The sequence below is a fragment of the Lithobates pipiens genome, unplaced genomic scaffold (assembly GCF_037356315.1).
Source record: "Lithobates pipiens isolate NorthernLeopardFrog02 unplaced genomic scaffold, aLitPip1_a1.2 Scaffold_8, whole genome shotgun sequence".
NCBI classification, from domain to species: Eukaryota; Metazoa; Chordata; class Amphibia; order Anura; family Ranidae; genus Lithobates; species Lithobates pipiens.
In genome coordinates this window covers 314,030,845-314,057,655 of record NW_027507903.1, presented here as the reverse complement: position 1 = coordinate 314,057,655, position 26,811 = coordinate 314,030,845, and the positions used below count along the sequence as shown (strand labels likewise).

At 42.7% G+C, this 26,811-nt stretch overlaps 1 protein-coding gene across 1 annotated transcript in view; it reads right to left on the bottom strand.

Annotated features, from left to right (window-relative positions):
- The window catches only part of STK10 (serine/threonine kinase 10), a 224,033-nt gene that overhangs the window by 156,043 nt on the left and 41,179 nt on the right, over nt 1-26,811 (bottom strand). Inside the window, exon 2 of the mRNA XM_077472770.1 lies at nt 19,561-19,725. Within this exon, the coding sequence (XP_077328896.1) occupies nt 19,561-19,725 (165 nt within the window). The remainder of the gene's footprint in view (nt 1-19,560; nt 19,726-26,811) is intronic.

Sequence of the window (26,811 nt, the reverse complement as noted above, 5' to 3'; positions counted from 1 at the left end):
TGACATTCCCACCACCATGCTTAACTGTAGGCAAGACACTTGTCTTTGTACTCCTCACCTGGTTGCCACCACACACGCTTGACACCATCTGAACCAAATAAATTTATCTTGGTCTCATCAGACCACAGGACATGGTTCCAGTAATCCATGTCCTTAGTCTGTTTGTCTTCAGAAAACGGTTTACAGGCTCTCTTGTGCATCATCTTTAGAAGAGGCTTCCTTCCATGGACAGCCATGCAGACCAATTTGATGCAGTGTGCGGCGTATGGTCTGAGCGCTGACATGCTGATTTCCCCCACCCCTTCAACTTCTGCAGCAATGCTGGCAGCACTCATATGTCTATTTTCCAAAGACAACCTCTGGATATGATGCCGAGCATGTGCACTCAAATTTTTGTTCGACCATGGTGAGGCCTGTTCTGAGTGGAACCTGAGCTGCAGCTCCGTTTCAGGGTCTTGGCACTCTTCTTATAGCCTAGGCCATCTTTTTGTAGAGCAACAATTCAATTCTTTTTTCCAGATCCTCAGAGTTCTTTGCCAGGAGGTGCCATGTTGAACTTCCAGTGACCAGTATGAGAGTGAGAGAAATAACACCAAATTTAACACACCTGCTCCCCATTCACACCTGAGACAGTGTAACACTAATGAGTCACAACACCGGTGAGGGAAATGGATAATTGGGCCCAATTTGGACATTTTCACTTAGGGGTGTACTTACCTTTGTTGCCAACCCAGCAGTTTAGACAAAAATGGCTGTGTTGAGTTATTTTAAGGGGACAGCAAATTTACACTGTTATACAAGCTGTACACTCACTACTTTGTAGCAAAGTGTAATTTCTTCAGTGTTGTCACATGAAAAGATATAATAAAATGTTTACGAAACTGAGGGGTGTACTCACTTTTGTGAGATACTGTAAATATGCATGCAGAACTGCAAACTGAGTGCACAGATTCTATTGCAAACAAGCCCTTAAAAAGAAAAGGAATGCAGCCACATTTCTGTCGGTAAACAACAATCTAATACATTTTTGTTCTTGTGTTTAATACAACTTATAGTATTAATGTATAAAAATGGTCGAAGACATGATTATTATTTTAAACTTGGGAAAGAGGAATCTATTGAAAAGGCACTATTAGTGGATATTGCGCTATCAGGGGCATATATGCTGCAAGGCAAACAAGGCAATTTTGGCGGGAGTCACATCTAACAGGAAGGGGTGGGGCAAATTTATATAGGGGGGCGCCCTATTTTAGTCTTGCTTAGGGCAGCGCAAAACCAATATACACCACTGTTTACCATGTTAGAAGCAGACAGTCGCCCAGTACTCTGTAGTTCCACACACGTAGGAGTGTTTTTGAAATACACATTTGAAAGTGCAAATGGCTTGGATTATTCAAAGTTTCTTCTGTCCTTTGTACAAAACATGCTTACATGTACTTGTTTTAGCTCAATATTCCCAGTAAAATACCACATATATCTTGGCAGCTTTACAAATACTTGCAGAGTGAATCATAAGTGTGGGCACCGGCAATAAAGTATGGTCATTTATTGCGTGGAAGATACAAAAGTTTAGCTTGAAGAAAAGTGTAACATGAACATAAAGAAAGATAAAGAACAATCCAACCCAAATGTTAATCTGACAAAGTTAACTAATCAAGTGGTATCAAACCCAAAAGCAAAAATCATATTGCAGTTTACCAATTCTCAGATTCATGTTTGACAAAGGTAAACAGGACAAAGTGGGCGAATCTCCCTAATCGGAGCAGCCAGAAATAAAAACCTGATGTGTTCTAATCCTCCTGCACTCCATATGCAAAAAAAAAAAAAAAAAAAAATGGTTTTGCCTTTAGTTACACTTTAAAGTGGTTCTAAAGCCTTAAAGGTTTTTCACCTTAATGCATTCTATGCATTAAGGTGAAAAACCTTCTGTGCTGCAGCTACCTCCCAGAGCCCCCCTTTTTCTTACCCGAGCCTGATCTGATCCAGCGATGTGCACGAGCACAGAAGCTCCTGCCACTGTCTCTCCCCTCGTTGGACGGATTGATAGCATCAGGAGCCGCTGGATCCCGCCGCTGTCAAACAAATCCTGTCACACGGAGTGGGGAGCTGTCCGTCAATGGACGCAACAGCAGGACTTGGGAGCGGCTCGCACGGGTGCCCCCAGGGGAAGCAGATTTTTATGGTGCACCCGATAAAGAGGGGCCTGGAGTGCCAGCTGGGGACCTGGGAAGAAGTATATCAGGGCTGATCTGTGCAAAATCAGGTAACTATAAGCATGTTTGTTATTTTAAAAAGGGAAAGGTTGACAACCACTTTAATGACCACTGTGGACAATGCTAAATCAGCACCTGTAGTGTCTGAAACAAGATAAAACTATTCATATATGCTATTCTCAGCAAGCATCTTATATTTACTTGTACACCTTGTTTAGTTCGCAGAACATTTGTCTGGTAAAAAAAAAAAATTACAGTTCTGTATATGCATGTCCAAAAATGACTAAACTTAATTGGATATGTAAAAGTAGAAGCAACCCTTAGGTAGTATTGACTTTCCCGCATAAACTATAACATAATGTACTTTCTGGTGTCTAGGATTACTTTAAAAAAAAAAAAAAAGTACCGGTAATTTTCTTAAAAAGTAAAAGTAACTTTCTTTAAAATTCCACTAGCCCAGTACAAATCAACATAAACGACAATTGATGTATTCTGAACACCCTCTGCACATTATAATTTCAGCCTATACTTTGAGATCCAAGCCAATCAGGTTACTTTGCCTCCTGGTATCTAGAGAATTCTTATGATTCCAATGCTGCATGTAGTTATGCTGATAGAATGGAATGAAGGCATTCCTCAAGAGTATGTCTGCAACCCTCTGCATTACTAGGCGTTTCCTATTTCTTCTCCTTAGGAATCAATTACCGGTAGGTCCTGTTTTCCAAACTTGTAGATAGAGTTTGCTAATCTGTAAGGAGATCTGGAAAACAATCAGTGGCACCAGAGGAGTGGAGTACACAATTTCTTAGGATCAGTGTAACCAAGAAACTGAAAACAACTTCTATGCAGCAATCAATTCAATAAAGTGCAGGTAGAGAATCGAGCAGTAATATAGACCAGGTTTTTAAAAAACAGATTTGTGTAGTGCTACCCCCATTGGAATTGCTTGTTAATGGGTCCTCTGTTGCTGACCTCGACCTTCTCAAAGACCCAGACCCTCTGACACAACAGACTGGGTACTCAAACACACAATTTTATAGAAAAATAAAATTCGGTAAAGGCGGGGAAGAATAAAAGGTGAAATGAATACCAATGGTGGGGATACACCTAAAATGTAGGACGATAATGAGTAACTGAGCCCAGGTATTACCAATCACCTTACACTGTAACAGGGTCACCTAGAGTATTATGAGGGCATTCAGAAATGGATAGTATAAACCCCCAGAGGCTACGCTGCCTTAGGCCCTGGAGTGACTTGGCTAGGTCCAAGTCTGCTTGCAGGACTTAATGTTCAGGAAGGTGTACAATTGCTAAAGTTTATGCAAATACTATTAAACAGGGAGGAAAAGTCTTTAAAAATGAGGGGAATATTTTTTTGTGTTATTTCAGCCGGCGAGGTTGGGGCCCTTTCATTGAACTACTAATGGTGATGCAGAGTGGCTTCCAGATTATCCCAGTTCAAAAAAGTGAGGACTTGAGAAGAACTCTGGCAGAATAACTTATACAAGGATTAACAGTAATGAAAAGGGCAAGCAGCAAGTGTAGGGAGGGTTAAGTGGATCTGAGCTAATAGAGTAATCCAGAACAGGTGATGTGGCACTGATCAGGTTTTTTTAGACACGATTGTACCTATGCAGCACAATACTGATGCAAACTATTAAAGAATCTTGCTTGGTTTTGTGGTGCAAAGTGTTTGGTGTATTTGCAACCCTCCCACCAATCATGTTCTTTATCTGCAAGGACAGTGGAGGGTCCCTCATGGAACAGTGACTTGAGCTCTGGCAAACCTGCTTTGCATGGCTGCAGCCGCAGATGGTGCCAAGCGAACCCACTCCGTATGCCTGTTGATGTAGGCGAGAAGGCCGGACAGGTGGGTAAGTGCCCTAGGGCTCAGCACTCTCCGTAGACACCCACTTCCTTCCCCTGTCTGGTACCAAGTCCCAAACATTTCCCACACAGACAGTAAAGGGAATTCACTCTTCTCCTCCTCAAGTCCCCAAATGCACTGGGATCTGTAGTTCTGCAGCCATCTCACACATTGTAGCAGTCTCTCCAAAGGACTACATGCACCAGCGTGTTTTGCAGCAGTCCTCCTTCTCCTGCTTCTCATGAGTCTCATCATCTATCTGGATTTGTAGTTCAAAAAGTAAATTCCTGCATTATAGAGATGCTGTTTTTGGACTACATCTCCCATTATCCCAAGCGCTCTGAATTACAGTCTCTGAGATTGCCTGGCTAGCTCACCTGCTCCCTGATCTATCCTTTACTCTGCTGCCAGGGAGGAAGGAGTGACCATAGTGAAGGAGACTCACAGAGCCACAGCTCGGCCAGCACGAGAAGGGGATTTTACACAGGCTGCTCTGGCTCCCAGCGTAACAGTGTAAGAAAAAGGGGGGGGGGGGGGGGGAAGAAACATTTACTGTATGTAAATGGACTTGCAACAGTTATGACTCACTTTTGCTTAGAGAGAAACTCAAGTATGGAGTAAAGAGCACTACACTATTATACCAAAACCACCACTTAAGATTTCCTGCAGTATCCTCAATTTACTATAGTAGTACAAGTGCCCTGAAAACTCAGGTCTAAAAAAATTAGCACAACAACCTGTGTAAGCTTAGCCCTAGATAAGGAATATCTACAGATACTTTTTTTGGCATATTCAAATAAATCAAAAATTCAGATTTTTGATAATTTATAAAGAATGCTTAACATTTAAGATACAAAATACACAATAGCTAGCTTTCAGCAAATAAATTATATATTAAAAGCAAATACTAGGCATTATATGCCTCATGTTGACAATGCTCACATAATTGTGTCTACAAAAACGTAAATGGGACTGTGTTTTTGGAGCAGTATTTTCTATACAAAGAGCACTTCAATGGAAAATTCATCAGCTGGGAACAGCAGACAGAAAAAGCAGGGTTGTGCGATACCTGAACTGCAGAAAGCTTATGATCTCTCTGTTCCCACTAATTTGTTGCTGGCTTAACCCTCAACCCATGACCAGGTAAACAAGAGGGATGTTTTACTTTTAGGGCGTCCATTCTGATATATGCAGGCTCAACCCTTTTTATTTAGGGAATAAAGGTTCAGTTGTTACATTATTTTAAAGAGCAAGTCAGGAGTACACCAATAACTGGAAACCCACTTGTGAACTTCTGCTTTGGCTGGTCCTTTCTAAATAACAAACCCTTGGGATACGAGTCTTTGGAGGCACTGGATTTCAGTTCTCTCCCTCTCCACACCAAGTATATGGCCTCTCCTATTGAGCACGTTGGTGTGGCAAGTCCTCAGATACCTGTCCCAGTTACATCTTGGGGACTTTCTCCCATGTCAGCACACTGTTGCCCACTGGCATGAACATCAGATCATGAAAACTCTTCCTGATGAAGCTTTACTGCAAAACACGTTGAAAATTCACATCCAGAACAGTATGTTATGACTACAATCTATTCTCATATTGTTGAGTCCTCATACATATTTATCTATGAACTATCATTTGATGCAATACAGTGTCTGCTAAAAGGCTATGTAGGCCTTGAGAAAGTAATGCTCTTTTTAAGATTCTTCTTTTAAACATTTATACCCAATAAAAATTGTTTTTATCCATATTGTGAGTGTGGTCTATTCCTGAAAACGTGCACCTTTAAAGTCCCATTTTTTCAGCTTTTGTTTTTTTAAGATTTACATAAGATCTCCACCACGTGACCAGGTAAACCATATTTATGGATAGTCTAATATAATTTTAATCCAGGGCTCGACAAACCCCAGGCGCCAGGTCACCAATGCGACCAGAAATCGCAACCTGGCGCCTAAGCTGCCACCAGCCCACTCACTATTGATGCCCCAGACATGCAGAGCATTAACACTGACTGCCGTCCTCCTCCCTCCTCCACACTCAGCGGCGCCGCGCTAAGTGTGTGAAACTGACAAGCAAACGGAGAGAGAGGAGGATCTGTGAGATTTCAGCTGGATGTCGGAGTGGGCGGGACCCGGCCGGAGTGGGCGGGACCCGGCCGGAGTGGGCGGGACCCGGCCGCTTTCAAACACCAGCCAATGGGATCTGAGCGGGCCGCTACGTGTATGTGGCTTTTCTTAAGCAGCCCAATAGTTGGCTGGTGTTTGATAGCCACTGCCACCGCTAATCAGTGCCACATGCCACCGCCTACCAGTGCCACCTGCCAGTGCCACCGCCAATCAGTGCCAACCAGTGCCACCGCCAACCAGTGCCACCTGCCAATCAGTGCCATGTGCTAGTGCCACCGCCAGTGCCAATAGTGCCACCTGCCAGTTCCAAACCAGTGTCACCTGCCAATGCCAATTGGCAGTTCCACGTGTCTGCCACCGGCAACCAGTGCCACCTGCCATCGCCAACCAGGGCCACCTGCCATCACCAAACCAGGGCCACCTGCCAGTTCCAAACCAGTGCCACCTGCCAATGCCATCTAGCAGTTCCACGTGCCTGCCAGTGCCACCACCAATCAGTGCCATCTGCTAGTGACTAGTGCCATCGCCAACCAGGGCCACCTGCCAGTTCCAAACCAGGGCCACCTGCCATCACCAACCAGTGCCACCTGCCATCACCAAACCAGTGCCACCTGCCATCACCAAAACAGTGCCACCTGCCATCACCAAAACAGTGCCACCTGCCATCACCAAAACAGTGCCACCTGCCATCACCAAACCAGTGCCGCCAATCAGTGCCAGTAGTGTCACCTGCGAATGCCAACCAGTGTCACCTGCCAATGCCATCTGGCAGTTCCACGTGCCTGCCAGTGCCAGCTGTTGCCAGCCTTACTCTTTCTGGTCAGCCCATAACCCTGATGTAACAGCGTTTCATTGGAGTTATTGACTGGGTGCTCCATTGTGAGTTAGGGATAGGGGGTGAAAATGAGTGGCGTTACCCCGGGAGCTGACAATCCATACCACAAAAAAAAAAAAAAAAAATGGCTCCTAACTTTTTTAACTGGCTCCTAAATTCAAAGCAAATTTGTCAACCCGTTTTAATCAATACTGGCATTCTTTTTTCCGACAACTCAAACACACACTGTTGATTTCTAAATCTGTTCATGGCAGACCTGCATTTAACTTACAGTATCAACACAATAGAAAAAAAATACTTTCAGCAAATTTGCCCAAAGGAAAACATGGGAAGGAAAGCAGCTGTGTGCGTCAGAGTTGGGTACACATGCTCTGTAGGTGGGGATGCAAGAATAAGATTTTTGTGCCTTGCTCAGCATACCATACCAAGGCGCTGACAATGTCCCTATTCAGGACAAGTGCTATCTGCCCACTAACTCTTTAGTAGACTCATGAATGTGAATGGACACTTTGCCTTTGTACTGTGTTCCTGGTGTATGTTACAGAGGGGAACATAAACCCTTTCGTTGCTAAAAAGAATGTATTGGGACAGGTCTTCCACCTCGCTGAGAAATATAATTAAGCTGTATACAAAAGCGAGTACACCCCTCACATTTTTGTAAATATTTTGTTATTGTATCTTTTCATGTTGACAACACTGAAGAAATTACACTTTTCTACAATGTAAAGTAGTAAGTGTATAGCTTGTATAAGTGTAAATTTGCTGTCCCCTCAAAATAACTCACACAGCCATTAATGTCTAAACCGCTGGCAAAAAAAATTAGTACAACCCTAACTGAAAATGTCCAAATTGGGACAATTAGCCATTTTCCCTCCCCGATGTCACGTGACTCAATAGTGTTACAAGGTCTCAGGTGTGAATGGGGAGCAGGTGTGTTAAATTTGATGTCATTGCTCTCACTCTCTCATACAGGTCACTGGAAGTTCAACATAGCACCTCATGGCAAGAAGGATCTGAAAAAATTAACCATTGTTCTACATAAAGATGGTCTATGCCAGTGATTGAGAACCTTGGCACCTCAGTAGTTTTGGAACTACATTTCATATGAGGTTCATGCACTCTGCAGTGTAGTTGAGCATCATGGGAAATGTAGTTCCAAAACATCTGGGGTGCCAAGGTTCGTCATCACTGGCCTAGGTTAAAAGAAGATTGGCAGAACCCTGAAAATGAGCTGCAGCACAGTGGCCAAGACCATACAGCGGTTTAACAGGACAGGTTCCACTCAAAAAAGGCCTCCCCATGGTCGACCATAGAAGGCGAGCGCATGTGCTCAGAGTCATATGCAGAGGTTATTTTTGGGAAATAGATGTATGAGTGCTGTCAGCATTGCTGCGGAGGTTGAAGGGGTGGGGGTACTGCATCAAATTAGTCTGCATGGCTGTTGTCCCACAAGGAAGCCTCTTCTAAAAAGATAATACACAAGAAAGCCTGCAAACAGTTTGCTGAAGACAAGCAGACTAAGGACATGGATTACTGGAATCATGTCCTGTGCTCTGATGAGATCAAGATATTATTTGGTTCAGATGGTGTCAAGCGTGTATGGCGGCAACCAGGTGAGATGTACATAACAATAGAGGTCGACCGATATGGGTTTTTCTCTGGCCGATGCCGATGCCGATATTTAGAAATCATGGCGGCCGATAGCCGATATATGATGCCGATTTTTTTTGGGCCGATATGTTAGGCCGATTTTATTTTATTTATTTATTTTTAATCCCCCTTGATCTAACACACCTTTCCCACTGGGGCGATTTTTAAGGCGCTTTTGGGCTAAAAATAGCGCCTGTAAAGTGCCTGCAAAATGGCTCCCCTGCAGTCTGTGTGAAAGACAGAGTTCTTTCACACTCAGGCGATGCGCTGGCAGGATCTTAAAAAAAAAAAGTCCTGCAAGCAGCACGTTTGGAGTGGTGTATACCGCTCCTCCACCACTCCTGCCCATTGATATGAATGGGCACCACTGCCGAAGCGCATGCCATGCGGTTTGGCAGCGGTGCTTCATGGGGGCATTTAACCTCTTCCTTGGCCGCTAGCTGGGTTATATGTGCCCCACTAGCAGCCAAATAGCACCGCTAAAATGATGGTAAAGAGCCGCTAAAACTTGCGTTTTACCATCAACGCCTGCCCGCTCCAGTGTGAAAGCAGCCTTCATAAGTGATACAGAAAATTTCTTACACTTAAACATTTATTAAACAAAACAAACCTCCAATCAGTTTACTTGTATGTATGATCTAGATTAAAAAAAAAAAAAAAAACCTATATATTAAATAAAAACGGGTAGTCAAAACTTTTGGCCAAAAAAAAAAAAAAAAAGGGCTAACTTTACTGTTTTTATTTTATTTTTATTTTTTAAATGGGGTATTTTTTTCCCAAAAAAATGCATTTGAAAGACCTCTGTGCAAATGCCGTGTGACATAAAATTTTGCAACAACCGCTATTTTATTTCCTAGGATCTCTGCTAAAAAAATATATAATTTTTGGGGGGGTCTAAGTGATTTTCTGGCAGAAAATACAGGATTTTTACTTGTAAGCAACAAGTGTCAGAAAAGATTTAGTCTTTAAATGGTTAAACTGAGAACTTCTACACACAGAGATGAGTTCATTCATTCAAGTGTAAACATTGTATCATTTAGTTCTTTTCTTGGCAGACTGCCCAGAGAGGAGGAAAGTGTTGCTATGACGACTCAGCAACTCACACTGACTTCTTACAGAAGTCATTTCAAAGTCCCGCTGTAGAATCGGCTTTTTATCAGCACAATCGGCCGATGCCGATTATTTAAAAAACTGCAAATATCGGCCGATATATCGGTCGACCTCTACATAACAAGTGTGCCTTGCTTAAAGTCAAGCATGGTGGTGAGTGTCATGGTCTGGGGCTGCACGAGTGCTGCCGACATTGGGGATCTAAATTTCATTGAGGGCACCATGAATGCCAACATGTACTGTGACATACTGAAGCAGAGCATGATCCCCTCTCTTCAGAGACTGGGCCGCGGGGCAGTATTCTATCATAACGACCCCAAACACACCTCCAAGATGACCACTACCTTGCTAAAGAAGGTGAGGGTGAAGGTGATGGACTGGCCAAGCACGTCTGCAGACCTAAATCTTATTGGGCATCTGTGGGGGCATCCTAAAAAACGGAAGGTGGAGGAGCGCAAGGCCTCTAACATCCACCAGCCCTGTGACGTTGTCATGGAGGAGTGGAAGAGGACTCCAGTGGCAACCAGTAAAGCTCTGGTGAACTCCATGCCCAAGAGGGTAAGGCATTGCTGGAAAATAATGGCAGCCACACAAAATAATGACAGTTTGGGTTCAATGCAGACATTTTCACTTACAGGTGTACTCACTTTTGTTGCCAGTGGTTTAGACATTAAAGAGGAAGTAAACTCACCCACTCTGATGCTTCTTTTCATTTAGTCCATTATAATAAGTAATTATCAGACTATACCCACTGTAATCCAGCCCAAATCGCATAATACTTACTGTTTAAAGAAACTTTAAAAACACTTGTTTCTAGGGGTTAGGCAGCGCCAACTTAGGTATTGTTTTCTGAGTCCACAGTGGAGTGCATTTCCGCCCTTACATTGAGCACTTCCTGTACTGTTAACCAAGCCTCCCTCCCAATCCAACGTTTCTATGGCAACCCTGCTTCCCTGTTCATAGCTTACTTGTTTATTTCATAGTATTTACTTGTGCCGATATCTAATGTTTGCCTTTGTCAGACTTGTCAGCTTCAGCTGATAAGACTGCAGTAATAGCCAAGTTTAGAATGTATGTGAGGTCACATGGTCACATTGTGTTTAGGAGGAAGCTCTGAGTGATTAGCAGAGTTCAGTGTTGTGCCGTAGGAAGTCCTGATAACAGATAGATAAGCACATAGAAAGTGTGCCGTAAATCAGGGGAGATCTGGGCATACTAAGTGACTTCATTGTACAGAACAAGGATTACAACAATACCAAGCAAGTAAGGAGATATCTACAAGCAGTGTTCATTAGGGTTTTTTTATGCTGATTTACATGGGACAAAGTTGTGGGGGAGGGTTTACAATCACTTTAATGGTTGTGTGTCAAGTTATTTTGAGGAGACAGCAAATTTACACTGTTATCCAAGCTGTGCACTCACCACTTTACATTGGAGCAAAGTGTCATTTCCAAACCAGTGCCAACAGTTGTCACATGAAAAGACGAGAAAATATTTCCAAAAATGTGTGGGGTGTACACACTTTTGTGAGATAGTATATATTACTGTTTAAGATGCTTTTATAGTATGTGTGCTCAACACCTGCAAAAACAGGTTGGGGAGCATTCTGTCCTATAGTGGTATGGTGAGTGAGAGGTCATTTCCCAGACACTGTTCTAAAATGTGCACAGCAGTCTATAGTCAGTGGCACCAATTTAATACTTTGTGTAATTTACTCTATTTCTTTTTGTCAGTGATGGAAAAGAGTACCACGCAAAGCTGGACCTGCAGTCTATGTCAATTGTGAACTTTCTCCACAATGCATAAAGCAATGTGAGGGCTAAACAAGTAGTATCTCACAGGATATATTAAAATGGTCTTCAAAGAAAAATCACTGAATCGTTATCAGCTTGGTGGGGGCAAATTTATGATAAACGCCCAGCATTACACTTCTCACTTTGCACAGTGTCTGCCGATAGTCAATTCTTACATATATAAAAAGTCCATAAATCTATCCCATAGTTTGAAGACACTAACTTTTTCGCAAACCAATCAACAGTTATATATTTTTTTATTTTTTTTGTAAAAAAAAAAAAAAAAAAAAAAAAAAACACAACACCACTATATATATCTATTTTTTAAACTGTTTATAAAAAAAACAGTGCTAAAACGCAGCAATGTTACTATCTATCAATTTAAATCGTTCAGGAGAGGTTGTAAAAATCTCCCGTGTACATGCAGCCCAAGGCATTCTCACCTAGGTGAGAATAGAGTCAAGGGGTGGGTCATTAATGATAAAAGGGGAGGATTGCGATGGTGGAATGTGTCATTATTGGATGAAGGTCCACCTTTAAGCTCCCAGAAAATTATCACTCAAAAGCTGAAGATCAGGCCTGCCACCCTGGTCTTGTTTCTGCCTTGTGTCATGGCAACACCATGTCACTTTTGGAAGACTTCAGGACCATGCGAGTACTAGGTTTTTATCCCTTAAAAGTTACACTTCTAGGGGTAAAATCTTAGAACTGCCTTTACAGTTGCAGAAAACACTGGTATTTGGCATGTAGTGACACCTGTTTCTCAATCTGCGTGGACATATTTCATTAGTGCAGTTGAGCATCAATGCCTTAAGCCAGCCAGCTATACATTTCAGCTGGTTCAGCAGGGACTGGTCAAATTTTAATCCATGTATGGGCAAGGTGGTTGTACAGAAGTCATTCTACTGATCAACTTCTGTACCACTGCAAGGTTAGAAAATTTCCACTCGATCAACACCGCCACTTAAAGCAAGCAGAACTGATCAGTGCATTCTGACCTGGAGGAAGTCGTCCTTCTGTCAGAATATAAAAGGCCCAGTGGAGAGGATTCCCCCATTTGATGTGTGAATTATTATTATTATTATTCCGGATTTATATAGCGCAAGCAATTTACGCAGCGCTTTACAATATAAAAAAGGGAGACAATACAGTTACAATACAATAAAATACAAGAGGATTAAGAGGGCCCTACTCAGAAGAGCTTACAATCTAATAGGGTGGGACAGGTGGTACAAAAGGTTATAACTGTCAGGAATGAGCTGATGGAAGTGGTAGGAGATTAGTTTGAGACGGGATAGGCTTCCCTGAATAGATGAGTTTTCAGGGATCGCCTGAAGGTCGCAAGAGTAGGGGATAGCCGGACCAGTGGAGGTAGCGAGTTCCAGAGGATTGGAGAGGCTCTGGAGAAATCTTGGAGGATGGGGGAATCCAGTGATTTTTTTACTGTTCAATCTTCTGGTTGAACGCAAAAAAATTGAATCATCTATGGGCTGCCTTATCCATTTTGCATCCAGTTTAGATCCATATACTCTGATCTGTCAAGACAGTAGTGGATATCTTTGTTTGTAATTCTCATTTTCTAGGAAATCTGACATATATTAAATAAACAAATTCACAATTCAGCAACAGAGTAATTGTTTCTCAATGAAACAGTTTAGTTTGGGCCATAATTTTAACCCTACTATGAATTTTTGAAATGTCAAAAGCAATTTACTGTTGTGTTTGAATAATAAAAATCAGTCATAATCAGTAAAAGCCATTTTTAGCATATTTATAAATCAGTTTAGTGGTGCCTTGATATGATTTGACACAGTAGTGACATTTGTGCATTTTTCAAGCATTCTTTTATAGTGAACAATGCAATACCTGAAGCGTACATAATTACAAACACACGATGTGGATGTACCAACAATTTGTTATTGAAAAAAATGTTAGCTTATGTAAACCGATACAAGAAACACAAATACTAGAAGTCATCAGAACAGGTTTTTCATAACTACCGGATACCACAGGGCAATGGATTGCGGTCATAAAAATGACATACAAGAGACATGGATGACAAGACAGAGATATACGGATAAACATACAACAGCACTCTACATTGTCTGGTGGATAAAAAAAAAACAAACACAATCTTTTTTTTTTTTTTTTTTTTTTAACTCATCTGATTTTTTTTGATTTTTATCAATTTTAATAAAATGCTTTTGGAGTAAAAATCCATCTAAAGATAGCTTTCTATTTCAGATACATTCATAATTTATTTTATTCAGCATGAAATGAAGCTTAGTCATCTAGCATGAGACTGTATATTCTGCAATAATTTACAATTTTGGTAAACTCATTCAATTAATCCAAGCTCTGCAAGCTGCGATAACATGCACTGCATTGATGCATTCACACAATTGCACAGTATCCATGAGATAAAACAAAGTTCAGGAACATTCCTTTATCCCATTGTTTTGCAAATCTATGTACACTACAATCTGTATGACTGAATTGGTTTTTATTCTAAATAGGAAACCTTCATTTTGTTTGCAAATATTAAGATTCTAACTACTAGCAAGAATGAAGCCTTAAATTTATTAAGCACTTGTCATTTCAGATCCATCATGGAAGCACCTGTTAGTGGGCGTCCACTCACCTGCTGCCGCCATGTCACTCACCTTGTTGCGTCATTCCCACTTAATCAGCTGTCCCATTAAAGTGAATGGGACTGTTGGTGAGTCAACAGCGGGTCAAAGATGACAGTTGCTCTTCACAAATTAACTACTAGCAACTATGAAGCCTTAAATTTATTACCGTATATACTCGAGTATAAGCCGAGATTTTCAGCCTCTTTTTTGAGGCTGAAAGTGCCCCCCTCGGCTTATACTCGAGTCATCGCCGTCTGTCTGCCCGAACAGCGTGTCGAGCAGACAGACAGCGGCCATTCTAACTTTCAAAAGCCGCGCCTCCCTGTCTGTGATAGGCGGAACACAATTTCCCAGCAGTCTGTGTTCCGCCTATCACGGACATCCGCTCATCCTCATACTACGGACGAGGATAAGAGGATGTCCGTGATAGGCGGAACACAGACTGCTGGGAAATTGTGTTCCGCCTATCACAGACAGGGAGGCGCGGCATTTGAACAGGGGAATGGGCGCCGACGAAGAGCGGTGATCCTGGGACGGGACCGGACGGAGGCTCGGCTCGGGACGGGACGGGACCGGACGGAGTCTCGGGACGGGACCGGACCGGACGGAGTCTCGGGACGGGACGGGACCGGACGGAGGCTCGGGACGGGACGGGACCGGACGGAGGCTCGGGACGGGACGGGACCGGACGGAGGCTCGGGACGGGGTGGGACCGGACGGAGGCTCGGGACACAGGTAGGCTGGACACACAAGGCCACACACACATGGATGGACACACACACACACACAGGGATGGATGGATGGACACACACACACACACATGGATGGACACACACACACACAGGGATGGATGGATGGACACACACACACACACACATGGATGGACACACACACACACACATGGATGGACACACACACAGGGATGGATGGATGGATGGACACACACACAGGGATGGATGGATGGATGGACACACACACACACAGGGATGGATGGACACACACACACACAGGGATGGATGGACACACACACACACAGGGATGGATGGACACACACACACACAGGGATGGATGGATGGATGGACACACACACACAGGGATGGACAGGCATATCTCACCCTCGGCTTATACACGAGTCAATAGGTTTCCCAGTTTTTTGGGGGTAAATTGGGGGCCTCGGCTTATACTCGGGTCGGCCTATACTCGAGTATATACGGTAAGCACTTGTCATTTCAGATCCATCATGGAAGCACCTGTTAGCGGGCGTCCACTCACCTGCTGCCGCCATGTCACTCACCTTGTTGCGTCATTCCCACTTAATCAGCTGTCCCATTAAAGTGAATGGGACTGTTGGTGAGTCAACAGCGGGTCAAAGATGACAGTTGCTCTTCACAAATTATAATTTAAAATCAAAACAAAATTAAATCAAGCCTTTTTACTAGGGATTTAAAATTGACTTGATTTAAATCAAATCCAACCTGCCTACGGTAACCTGAATGTCGTAGTTCATCTTACGCCTTGTTCAAATGAGCAGCACTAAAAACAGGCAGTTGAGCTGCAGTTTTACTGCCCATCTAAAAAGAGAACATGCAGTCACTTAGTGCTGTACATATGCCATGACTGCAATCCTCCGCTGTGAAAATTACAGCATTATAGTAAATGGGGCCATGATGCAGCCGCATGTAATGCACGTGGTTGCGCCACGGTGGTGCAGGCTTTTCAAGATTAAAACATGCCCTGAGGAGGCAACAAATCAAATCCCAGCTGCCTGTCAGCCTCTGAAAAGCAATACACCGTGGATCACTCTCCAGACCAGCCTTGCTCAACCTTTTCAACACAGAGGAACCCTTGAAATAGTTATCCGGTCTCGGGGAACCCCTTCTAAAAATTAGAAATCTACAACTCATGATCCATTAGTGTGATGGTCAGAATGGTCCTTACACTTGTGGTCATTGGGAAGAATGACCTCCTTACAGATAGCTAAAAAGATCAACGGTGTGAATGGGAACTTATCTGAGAGGCAGAAATTGCCCAATGCTGAAGGCACCCCTAGGAACTTCTGGAGGAACCCTGGCTGAGAATCACTGCTCCAGACTGACAGCAAAACCTGACCTTCGTGTAAATATATCAGCTTGCTGAATAATTCATGTGTACATTACTATAGTCACATTATTATGCAGTAGGTTTACTGAGAAATTTTCACATTACAGAGCAAGACCCCTTTAAAAATAAGATTCCAGCGCTGCAAATCATTTCAGAGATGGGTGGATGTGGGTAGTCCATAACAGTAGTAATAGTTTACATTAGCTTGTCACATGCAACACATCTTCTTTCCACTTTCTTTTCAACAGCATCAAGAAAACCCTGGAAAATAAAGCCTTTTGAAGCTCCATGCAGACTGGAGCTCAAAAAAGCTTTTTCCGGATGCCAGATTGCTGGCAGAAAACGCTGGTTGAAAAAACACGATTTTAACAGCGTCGTGTACTAGCGTTTATGAGTGTTTATTAGGCCCCTTTGACACTACCGTTCCATTCAGGCCCGCCTGTCAGTTTTTCAGGCAGACCTGAACGGATGCTCCATAGAGCTCTATGAAGTGTCGGATGACAGCGGTGACAAGTCCACTGACATCCAACCCGCTCCGATCCGAAAAAGTGCGACGGAGGAAAAATCTATTTTTCCATCCGTCATCGGATCGGATGATGACGCACACTGCAGTCCGTCATCATCCATCTCCCATAGGAGAGAGCGGCGCTGTGACAGGTCCGTCCCTGCACAGTATGCAGAGACGGACCTGTCATCTTCCTGCTCAGCGGGGATCGGCGGAGCAATCCCCACTGAGCAAGATCACCACTGATCCGCCCCGTGTGAAAGGACCCTTAGCGTTCGTGTTTATGGGCGTTTTTAATAAAAATACAGAGGACACTACAAAAATCCCACAATGCATTCCCAAACTCCCACAATGCAGTAAAAAAATAGAACGCCGAATGCTAATAAATGCGCGTTTATCTGCGTTTAGCGGTTTCTAGCTTTTTTTGTGGTCAGAAAAACGGCACTTTGAACGCAATTTTATGGCGTTCAGAGAACTGCCCATAAACTCCACTGCTGATAAAAGCTAAAAAAACTTCCATATGTGCATGGACACATACGGTAACAGAGTGGAGTTTGTGGACTGTTAAAAAAACAAAACAAAAAAAACACCCAAACTACAAAAAACGGCCGTTTAGGAGCTCCAGTGTGCATGGAGCCTTATGGTATTGTACAAGGTTACGTAATTTTTTTTTTTTTCACCCGGTTTATGAAGATAAAGCAACAGTAGATAGGAAAATAGAAATATACAGAAGAGTTGCATTTGATAAACCTAAAAAGGTTTCACAAGGGTCCAAAGAATTTCATTTTCCATGACACAAATCATTATAAAGTAAAAAATAAAAATAAATAAAAAAGGAGGTTGTGTAAGCCAATATAAGTGAACACTTGTGGAAGACCACTAAGGGTTAACAGTAATGCCAGAGATGCATACGCTTGTATGAACACTGTTTACACAGCTCTCTCTACTGTCAGTCAGAGTTCAAATCATGTTTTTCTTGCCATAGCCAATGATACACTAATACATTCATGGGCAGTTGGAAAAAAAATAGCATGCACAAGACATAAGAATCTATAGAGGTGCAAGTCAGGCAGAGGGCAGCTAAAAGTCTGTGAGCTGAAGTAGAATCAGCTTACTTGCACCATGTTCATTCTTTTTCACCTTCCCTTAAGCCTGGTACACACTAGAAGTTTTGTTTGTTCAACCCAGTGGGCTAAAGGGAAAAAAATAAAATAAAATGACAGATCAACTGTACTAACACACGCAATGTGAGTGCAGCAATTACCCTCGATGTGCTTTTGTGTTCTGACAGGAGGAGCCCCCCACCTACCAGAACACACTGATTGGATGCTGGTTTTCCAGCATGTCCCTTGGACAAAAGTCGGTAGTTAGACCACACTGACAATGTCGGCTGGTTTCTGTTGAACAGGCCAATACTTTTCCAAACTGTGTTATGTTCAATCAGCTCCAAACAAGGAGAATATCACTAATGCTAGTATTAAATTAAAACTTACTAAAGTGGTTGTAAACCTTAGACATCTGAACTAATATATAGTCTTTACATGTCTCCCTCCAAAGCAAAAAGGGGGTTATTTATGAAAGGCAAATCCACTTTGCACTACAAGTGCACTGCGGTTGCTTTAAAGTGGAGGGCCACCCAAAAAAAAAAAAAAAAAAAAAAAAAAAAAAAAAAAAAAAAGCATTAATATTTTTAACAAAAAATAAATAAATAAAATTACTACTTTACCAGAAATCCCTGTTGCTAGGCAGTCTTCCTAATCTGCCTCTTCCTACTCCGTGGTGATCTCGGTCTTCTCTCCTCCTCACGTTGTCTTCTGGGTAATGGGGCGCGCTGTGTTCTGGGAACTGTGTGTTTCCGAACACAGCACGTGCCATTCACAAAGCGCCGCGCGACTTGCGCATGCGCAGTAGGAAACGGGCAGTGAAGCTGCAAGGCTCCACTACCTGTTTCCCTTAGTGAGAATGGCAGCACCGGGACCCGATAGCCGAGGGACAGGTCGGCCACGGGCGGCCGACATCGTGGACGCCCTGGAAAGGTAAGTGTCATTATTAGAAGTCAGCAGCTACTCTTTTTTTTTTTTAGCTGCCGACTTAAAAAAAATAATTCCCAGCTGGAACACACCTTTAAATCAGAGGGGAAGGCCTGAAATGAGGGGAAGCTCTGCTGATTTTATCATCCAATCATGTGCAAGCTAAAATGCTGTTTTTTTATTTTCCTTGCATATCCCCCATGGATCTACAGAAACTGCACTTATAGTGCAAAGTGGATTTGCCTTTACCTTTAGTAAATAACCCCCTAAGTGTCATATCTCTCTGTTGTCTGGTGTTCTCAGCATTTCTGACAAGTTTTCCCTGACACCAAGAGAAAAATGGTGACAGGGGAGGGATCTCTGTTCGTGTGGGCTGCATTAAAAGGGGGGGGGGAGCTGTCCCTTTCCTCCAGTCAGCTCTAAGAGCTCTAGTACAGGGTGACTGGAGATCACCACCCCCTGCTTTGGGAGTCTGTGAAAAATCCTTTTCATCCCCAAGTTTCACAAGAATGTACAGAACAAATGGCTGCAAATAAACAGGTACAACTTATGTAGGAGAATTTGTTTCACCCCCATCCATCACCTCAAGCCAGTCACTTCACTGGGTAGAAGTAAAGGTTTACAACCACTTTAAATACTTCAGAGGCTTCCCCTTATTATGGTAAATCTTGACATATTAGTTGGCATATCTGTCTACTTACCCAAAGTTTGTTTTCATAATAAAATGCCCCGAGCAGCTGGACAATGTTAGGGTGGTTACAGGTGGCCAAAATGTCTATTTCAACCATGTAGTCTTCCAGCTCCTCCTCATTCTTTGTGTCTATAACTTTGGCAGCTGCAAAGACACCAGTCTCCTTGTTCTTGGCCTGGCAATGAAATAAAGCAGCACATTTACATTTTGCTTTATATATATTTATTTATTCAAGACATAAAAATATTTTTTTCTATTTCTAATCCATTAAATGTACTCAAGTCTGCAACCAGAAAGATTTGTTTAGAGCAGCAAAAATAATAAAATGGTTGATCATCTTCGCCAGTACTAAGAGTATACTACAGTATTAGAACTACTGCCTACAGATTCAATTATTACGAATGATGCACTAAAAACATACAGCAAACACAGAGCTACATAAATCTAGACCTACTGCAAGACCATTCCAATGTTTTTCAACACAAATGGCCCTTCTCTACACCATGCGAGACAAACCAGCTTGAAAAATGCATACAGGTTGGATATATTCCAAGAAAGTGCAACAAGACAGTAACTCTACTTCTTGCTTTAAAATTGCCCATTACTGCATGAAGATCTTTTTACTGTACCAATCAAAACGCCATGTTGTACATTTACCACCATGAACCTCACCATATGTCCCTTCTACAGCCATATAATCAAACACTTGAGCCTAGTTAAAGGAAATCTGCACAAATTATTAATATATATTACACACACAGTATCTCACAAAAGTGAGTACACCCCTCACATTTTTTTAAACTCTTATTATATTTTTTCATGTGACAACACCACAGAAATTACACTTTGCTACAATGTAAAGTAGTGAGAGCCGGTTCACACAGGGGCAGCACGACTCAGAGGCGACCTGCACGCGACTTCAGCGCCGGCTTGCAAAATGATTTCTGTATAGAAGTCAATGCAAGTCACCTGATGTCGCCCCAAAAGAAATACAGGAATCTTTTTCTAAGTCAGAGGGACTTAAGTCACTCCTATTAGAATGGTTCCATAGTACAGAACAGAACGCGACTTGTCAGGCGGCTAAGTCACCTGACAAGTCGCCCTTGTGTGAACCGGCTCTTAGTCTACAGCTTGTTTAACAGTGTAAATTTGCTGTCCCTCAAAATAACTCAACACGCAGCCATTAATGTCTAAACCGCCGGCAACAAAAGTAAGTACAACCCTAAGGGAAAATGTCCAAATTGGGCCCAAAGTGTCAATATTTTGTGTGGCCACCATGTTTTTCCAGAACTTCCTTAACCCTCTTGGGCATGGGGTTTACCAAAGCTTCACAGGTTGCCACTGGAGTCCATCTCCACTCCTCCATTATGACATCACGGAGCTGGTGGAGGTTAGAGACCTTGTGCTCCTCCACCTGCCGTGTTTGAGGATGCCCCACAGATGCTCAATAGTGTTTATGTCTGTAGACATGTTTGGCCAGACCATCACCTTTACCCTCAGCTTCTTTTAGCAAGGCAGTGGTTGTTTTGGAGGTCTGTTTGGGGCTGTTCTGTCGGAATACTGCCCTGCAGACCAGTCTCCGAAGGGAGGGGATAATGCTCTGCTTCAGTATATCACAGTACATGTTGGCATTCATGGTACCCTCAATGAACTGAGGCTCCCCAGTGCCGGTGTTCTGGCAGATAGTGTCCTGCCAGCATGCGCAGTACGGGGCAGAAGAAGCTTCGGAAAATCTCCGAAGATGAACGGCGCCTGCGCCATGAGTGGAGGTGGTAGCCCCCCCCATCCAAGCGGACATAGGGTTGGGAAAATTAGAGGGCCCCTCGCTCGGCTCTTTTACATTCCTACTCTATGTCCACTTGGATGGTGGGGATAGAACCTGGACTCACGACGCAGGCGCCGTTCATCCTTGGCTATTTTCGGAATCTGTGTGTGCTGTGTACTGTGCATGCGCAGTACACAGCGGAAACTATGCGATGGGGGACCATATATGATAGGACACCGGCAGCACTCATGCAGCCCCAGACCATGACATTCCCACCACCATGCTTGACTGTAGGCAAGACACACTTGTCTTTGTACTCCTCACCTGGTTGCCACCACATACACTTGACATCATCTGAACCAAATAAGTTAATCTTGGTCTCATCAGACCACAGCAAGTGGTTCCAGTAATCCATGTCCTTACTCTGCTTGTCTTCAGCAAACTGTTTGAGGGTTTTCTTGTGCATCATCTTTAGAAGAGTCTTCCTTCTTGGAAGACAGCCACGCAGACCAATTTGATGCATTGTGTGGCGTTTGGTCTGAGTACTGACAGGCCAACCCCCCACCCTTTCAACCTCTGCAGCAATGCTGGCAGCACTCATACGTCTATTTCTAAAAGACAACCTCTGGATATGACGCTGAGTACGTGCATGCAACTACTTTGGTCAACCATGGCGAGGCCTGTCCTGAGTGGAACCTGTCCTGTTAAAATGCTGTATGTTCTTGGCCACTGTGCTGCAGCTCAGTTTCAGGGTCTTGGCAATCTTCTTATAGCCTAGGCCATCTTTATGTAGAGCAAATTTTCTTTTTTTCAGATACTCAGTTTTCTTTGCCATGAGGTGCCATGATGAAGTTCTAAACATTAATAGCTGCGTGTTAAGTCATTTTGAGGGGACAACAAATGTACACTGTTATACAAGCTGTACACTCACTACTTTACATTGTAGCAGTCATTTCTTCTGTGTTGTCACATGAAAAGATATACTAAAATTGTTAAAAAAAAATAAAAAAAATGTAAGTGGTGTACTCACTTTTGTGAAATACTACATACACTCATATACATACATACATACCATATACACAAATATTATTTACACTTAAATGATTCAGATCAAACACATTTTAATATTACACAAAGATAACCCGAGTAAATCCAAGATGCAGTTTTTAAATTATCATTTCATGGCCTTGTGTGAAAAAGTAATTGGCCCCCTCCCATGCAGAATCATGAATGAACTGGGATTAACCACAATTTTTTGGAAAGCGGAGTTAAACTGTCACTTGCCACACCCAGGCCCGATTACTGCCAGACCCTTTGAATCAAGAAGTCACAAATAGAAGCTGTCTGACAAAGTGAAGCACCCCAACAGATCACAAAAAGCCACACATCATGCCACAATCTAAAATATTCAAGAACAGATTAGAAACAAAATAATGTACATGTATCGGTCTAGGAAGGGTTTCAAAGCCATTTCGAAGGCTTTGGAACTCCAGTGAACCACGGGAGAGCCATTATCCACAAATGGAGATAACTTGGAACAGTAGTAAACCTTCCCAGGCGTGGCTGGCCTACAAAAATTACTCCAAGAGCATGATGACGACTCATCCAGGAGGCCATAAAAAAGAACCCAGAACAACGTCTAAAGAATTGTAGGCCTCACTTGCCTCAGATAAGATCAGTGTTCATGATTAAATAATAAGAAAAACTGGGAAAAATAATGGCATCCATGGGAGAGTTCCAAGGCCAAAGCCACTGCAGACCATAAAGAACACAAAGGCTCATCTCACATTTACCAAAAAAAAAAATAAAAAAAAAATCTTGATTATCCCCAAGACTTTTAGGCAAATATTCTGTGGACTGATGAGACAAAAATGTAACTTTTTGGAAGGTGTGCATCCCGTTACATCTGGCATAAAACGAATACAGCATTTCATAACAAGAACATCATACCAACAGTCAGATATAGTGGTGGTAGCGGGATGGTCTGGGGCTGTTTTGCAACTTCAGGACCTGGACGACTTACCATAATTGATGGAACCATGGATTCTGAGCTCTACCAGAATATCCTAAAGGAGAATATCTGGCCATCAGTTCGTGACCTCATGCTCAAGTGCACTTGGGTTATGCAGCTGGATAATGAGCCAAAACACAACAAGTCCACCTCCAAATGGGTTCAAACAAAGCAAAATTTAGGTGTTGGAGTGGCCTAGTCAAATCCCAGACTTAAATCCAATTGAGATGCTGTATCATGACCATACACAGGCTGTTCATGCTGGAAAACCCTCAAATGTAGCCAAATTAAAACAATTCTGCAAAGAAGAGTGGGCCACAATTGCTCCACAGCAATGTGAAAGACTCATTGTCAGTTATCGCAAACACTTGATTGCAGTTGTTGATGCCAAGCGTGGCACAACCAGTTATTTAGGTATAGTGGGCAATTTTTTTCACATAAAGCCAGGCAGGTTTGAACAGCTTTTTTGCCTTAATAAATGAAACCATCATTTAAAAACTGCATTTTGTATTCACTCAGGTTATCTTTGTGAAAAAATAAATTTTTTGATGATCCAAGTACTTTAAGTGTGACAAATAGGCAAAATAAATAAATAAATCAGAAAAGGGGGGCAAAATACTTTATCACACAACTGTATAATTTATCCAGCCATGTACAATATAGTATGCACTCAATACTTAGTCAGGGCTCCTTTTGCATGAATTACTGCATAAATGCGGCGTGGCATGGAGGCAATCAGCCCGCGACACTGCTGAGGTGTATTGGAAGGCCAGGTCTCTTTGATAGTGGCCTTCAGCTTGTCTGCATGGTTGGGTCTGGTGTCTCATTTTCCTCTTGACAATACCCCACAGATTCTCTATGGGGTTTAGGTTAGGCGAGTTTGCTGGCCAATCAAGCACGGTGATACCATGATCATTAAACCAGCAGAGGAACGCATGAAGTGCTCTAGAATTTCCTAGTAGAGGGCTGCGCTGTCTTTGAACTTGATACACTGTGGACTAACACCAGCAGATGACATGGCTCCCCAAATCATCACTGACTGGAAATTTTACACTGGACATCATGCAACTTGGATTCTGTGCCTCTATATTCTTCCTCCAGACGCTGGGACCTTGATTTCCATATGAAATGCAAAAATTTTTACAGTCGGTTATGATTTGGGGAGCCATGACATCTGCTGGTGTTGGTCCACTGTGTTTTATCAGGTCCAAAGTCAGCGCAGCCCTCTAACACACACACACACACACACACACACTTTGCCTTGCATTTCTATTTTGAACTGAATGAGAGGTTTTAACAGATAAGAGTTCACATATACACTTTAAAAAAGTGGATGTAAACCTCATCCATGAAATCTGACACAGGCACATATCTAAAGTGTTTACTTATTTCTCTTCAAAGCACTAAATCCTGTGTCTTTCTGCTGCTTCCTTCCTCTTATCAGCATGATAACTTCTGACAAGATAAAATTTGTGTTGGGGAGGGAACTTAGAGGTAGATTAGCAGAGAGTTGGTCTATTCACTGTACAGCTCTGCAAGTTTTTGTTCCTCTGCCTATGTGGTGTGGGGGTGTGTGCCTTTCTTCCAATCAGCTCACACACAGTGTATGCCCATACTCCCCTCCCACTGCTGAAACCGGAAGACAGATTTGTAACAGGATGTGCACTTCCTAGAGAGCATAGAAAAGTGAAAGACTGCAGATATACATGTAAAACGTATGTAGGGAGATTTGTTTCATCTCTATCATCTGAGGCTGTTCACTTCACTGGGTATAGGAGAGGGTTTACATCCACTTGAAATCTGAAATAGTGTTGCCCATCTGTAAAATCCATGGTCAGAGTGATTTGGAAAACTGATCCTGTAAATAAAAGTAAATATCTAAAGTAGATGAACTAATTTACACAGAAGTGATCCCTGCAATACAATCCACCCAAGGTACTGTAGCATTAAAGGGAGAGGCACATTAAAAGCTTGTTTGGTTGTACTTCTGGTGTGGATCACAGGAGTGCAGTTCCTTCTGCACTCCTGTGACCCGTTTTCAAACCGACAGCAGGCTGAAGGCCGCTGTTGGCTGACATCACTGAGCCGGTCCAGGCAAGATCAGGACAATGGTATTGGGACCTGCTTACATAGCCAGACCGGCACCCGGCTCAGCCTTTCAGCAAGCCGCTGAGAGACTGAGCCTGGCCAATCCTGCCTCATCTGCAGCCTAGCGCTCCAGTGAGCATGAAGCTGTGAGAACTGAGCCATCGGTGTTGTTCGATCGTTTAGTTCTCAGTTCTGAGTGTTTCGAGGTGCCGGGGGACAGATGCAGCATCCACATAGGCAAGTAATAAAAAATAAAAAAAACACACCTAAACAGTGACTGGTGTGTGGTGCAGTCCGGCGGGATTGCCACCGTCACCGTGCCAACACACTAATCTCAGCGCACTGCACTGTTCACTCTTTTTATTAACTTTTTTGAATTGACAGAGACATTTTATTAAGTTTAATTGTCAACAGTGCGGTGCGCTCATCTCCCGCATACCAACGCAATGCAGTGGTGTGAACCAGGCACACCAGAACACAAGGCATTTAGCCTACACAAGAGATGAGATTGAGCTGGAAGAGCTGCTGAATGCAGCCCCAGCATATCTGGTGTGAATATACTCTTATACAGATAAGTGAAGTGCTGTTGTACCGCACCACTTTGCATTTACTTGCATCGAACAAGTTATCTTATAGATACAATGTAACTCAAAACTTGGTCCTCTGTATCTAAAACACTTGGTGAGGTCTTGACTGATAGTAAATTCCAAATGCTGCTCAGACATACATCCAGCTACATAAAATCATATCTACTGTGTATGAAGCACAGATGAGATGCATTTTAGGCCTTTTAATGACAGATCTGTTGGACTTTTAATATTTTGCACATATTGGGTAAAATTAGTGCTATGTTAGGAGTATTTTAAATTGTGCCTTAGTGGTATATGTTTTAGAGCACGATTTAATTTTTTTTATTTTTACAACCAATTCACTCAACATTCACCCACTAAAAGCAATTTTTTTTATAAGTAGACACCCAAAGTAATTCCATGAAATCCTACAAGAATTGTCCTTCTATTTTGTGGTTCTAAAAATATTTTTGACCCCCCCAGGCTTTATCTTGTTGCACAAAGCAGTAACAGCTATTAAATCGGCACTAAAGCTACACAGGAGTTGAATAGAGCTTAGTAGAAGGTGCTTACCTCATATTAGCAATCACCTCATTTCCAACAAACCAAATGATTGCCAAGAAGACATTTATCAGCAAGAGCTGAATGATTTAAAGATCATCCTACTTGTTAAGAGCTTTTGCAGAATCTAGTAAGCAAAAATTCATAGACCCGCTAGTTACTTGCCTTGAACTCGCAAAGAACATTAATCTGGCCTTTATAGCATATTTTACGCTGCCAAATAGAAGTGGTTGTAGAGGACAGAAATTCATTTTGGCAGGCAAGGAT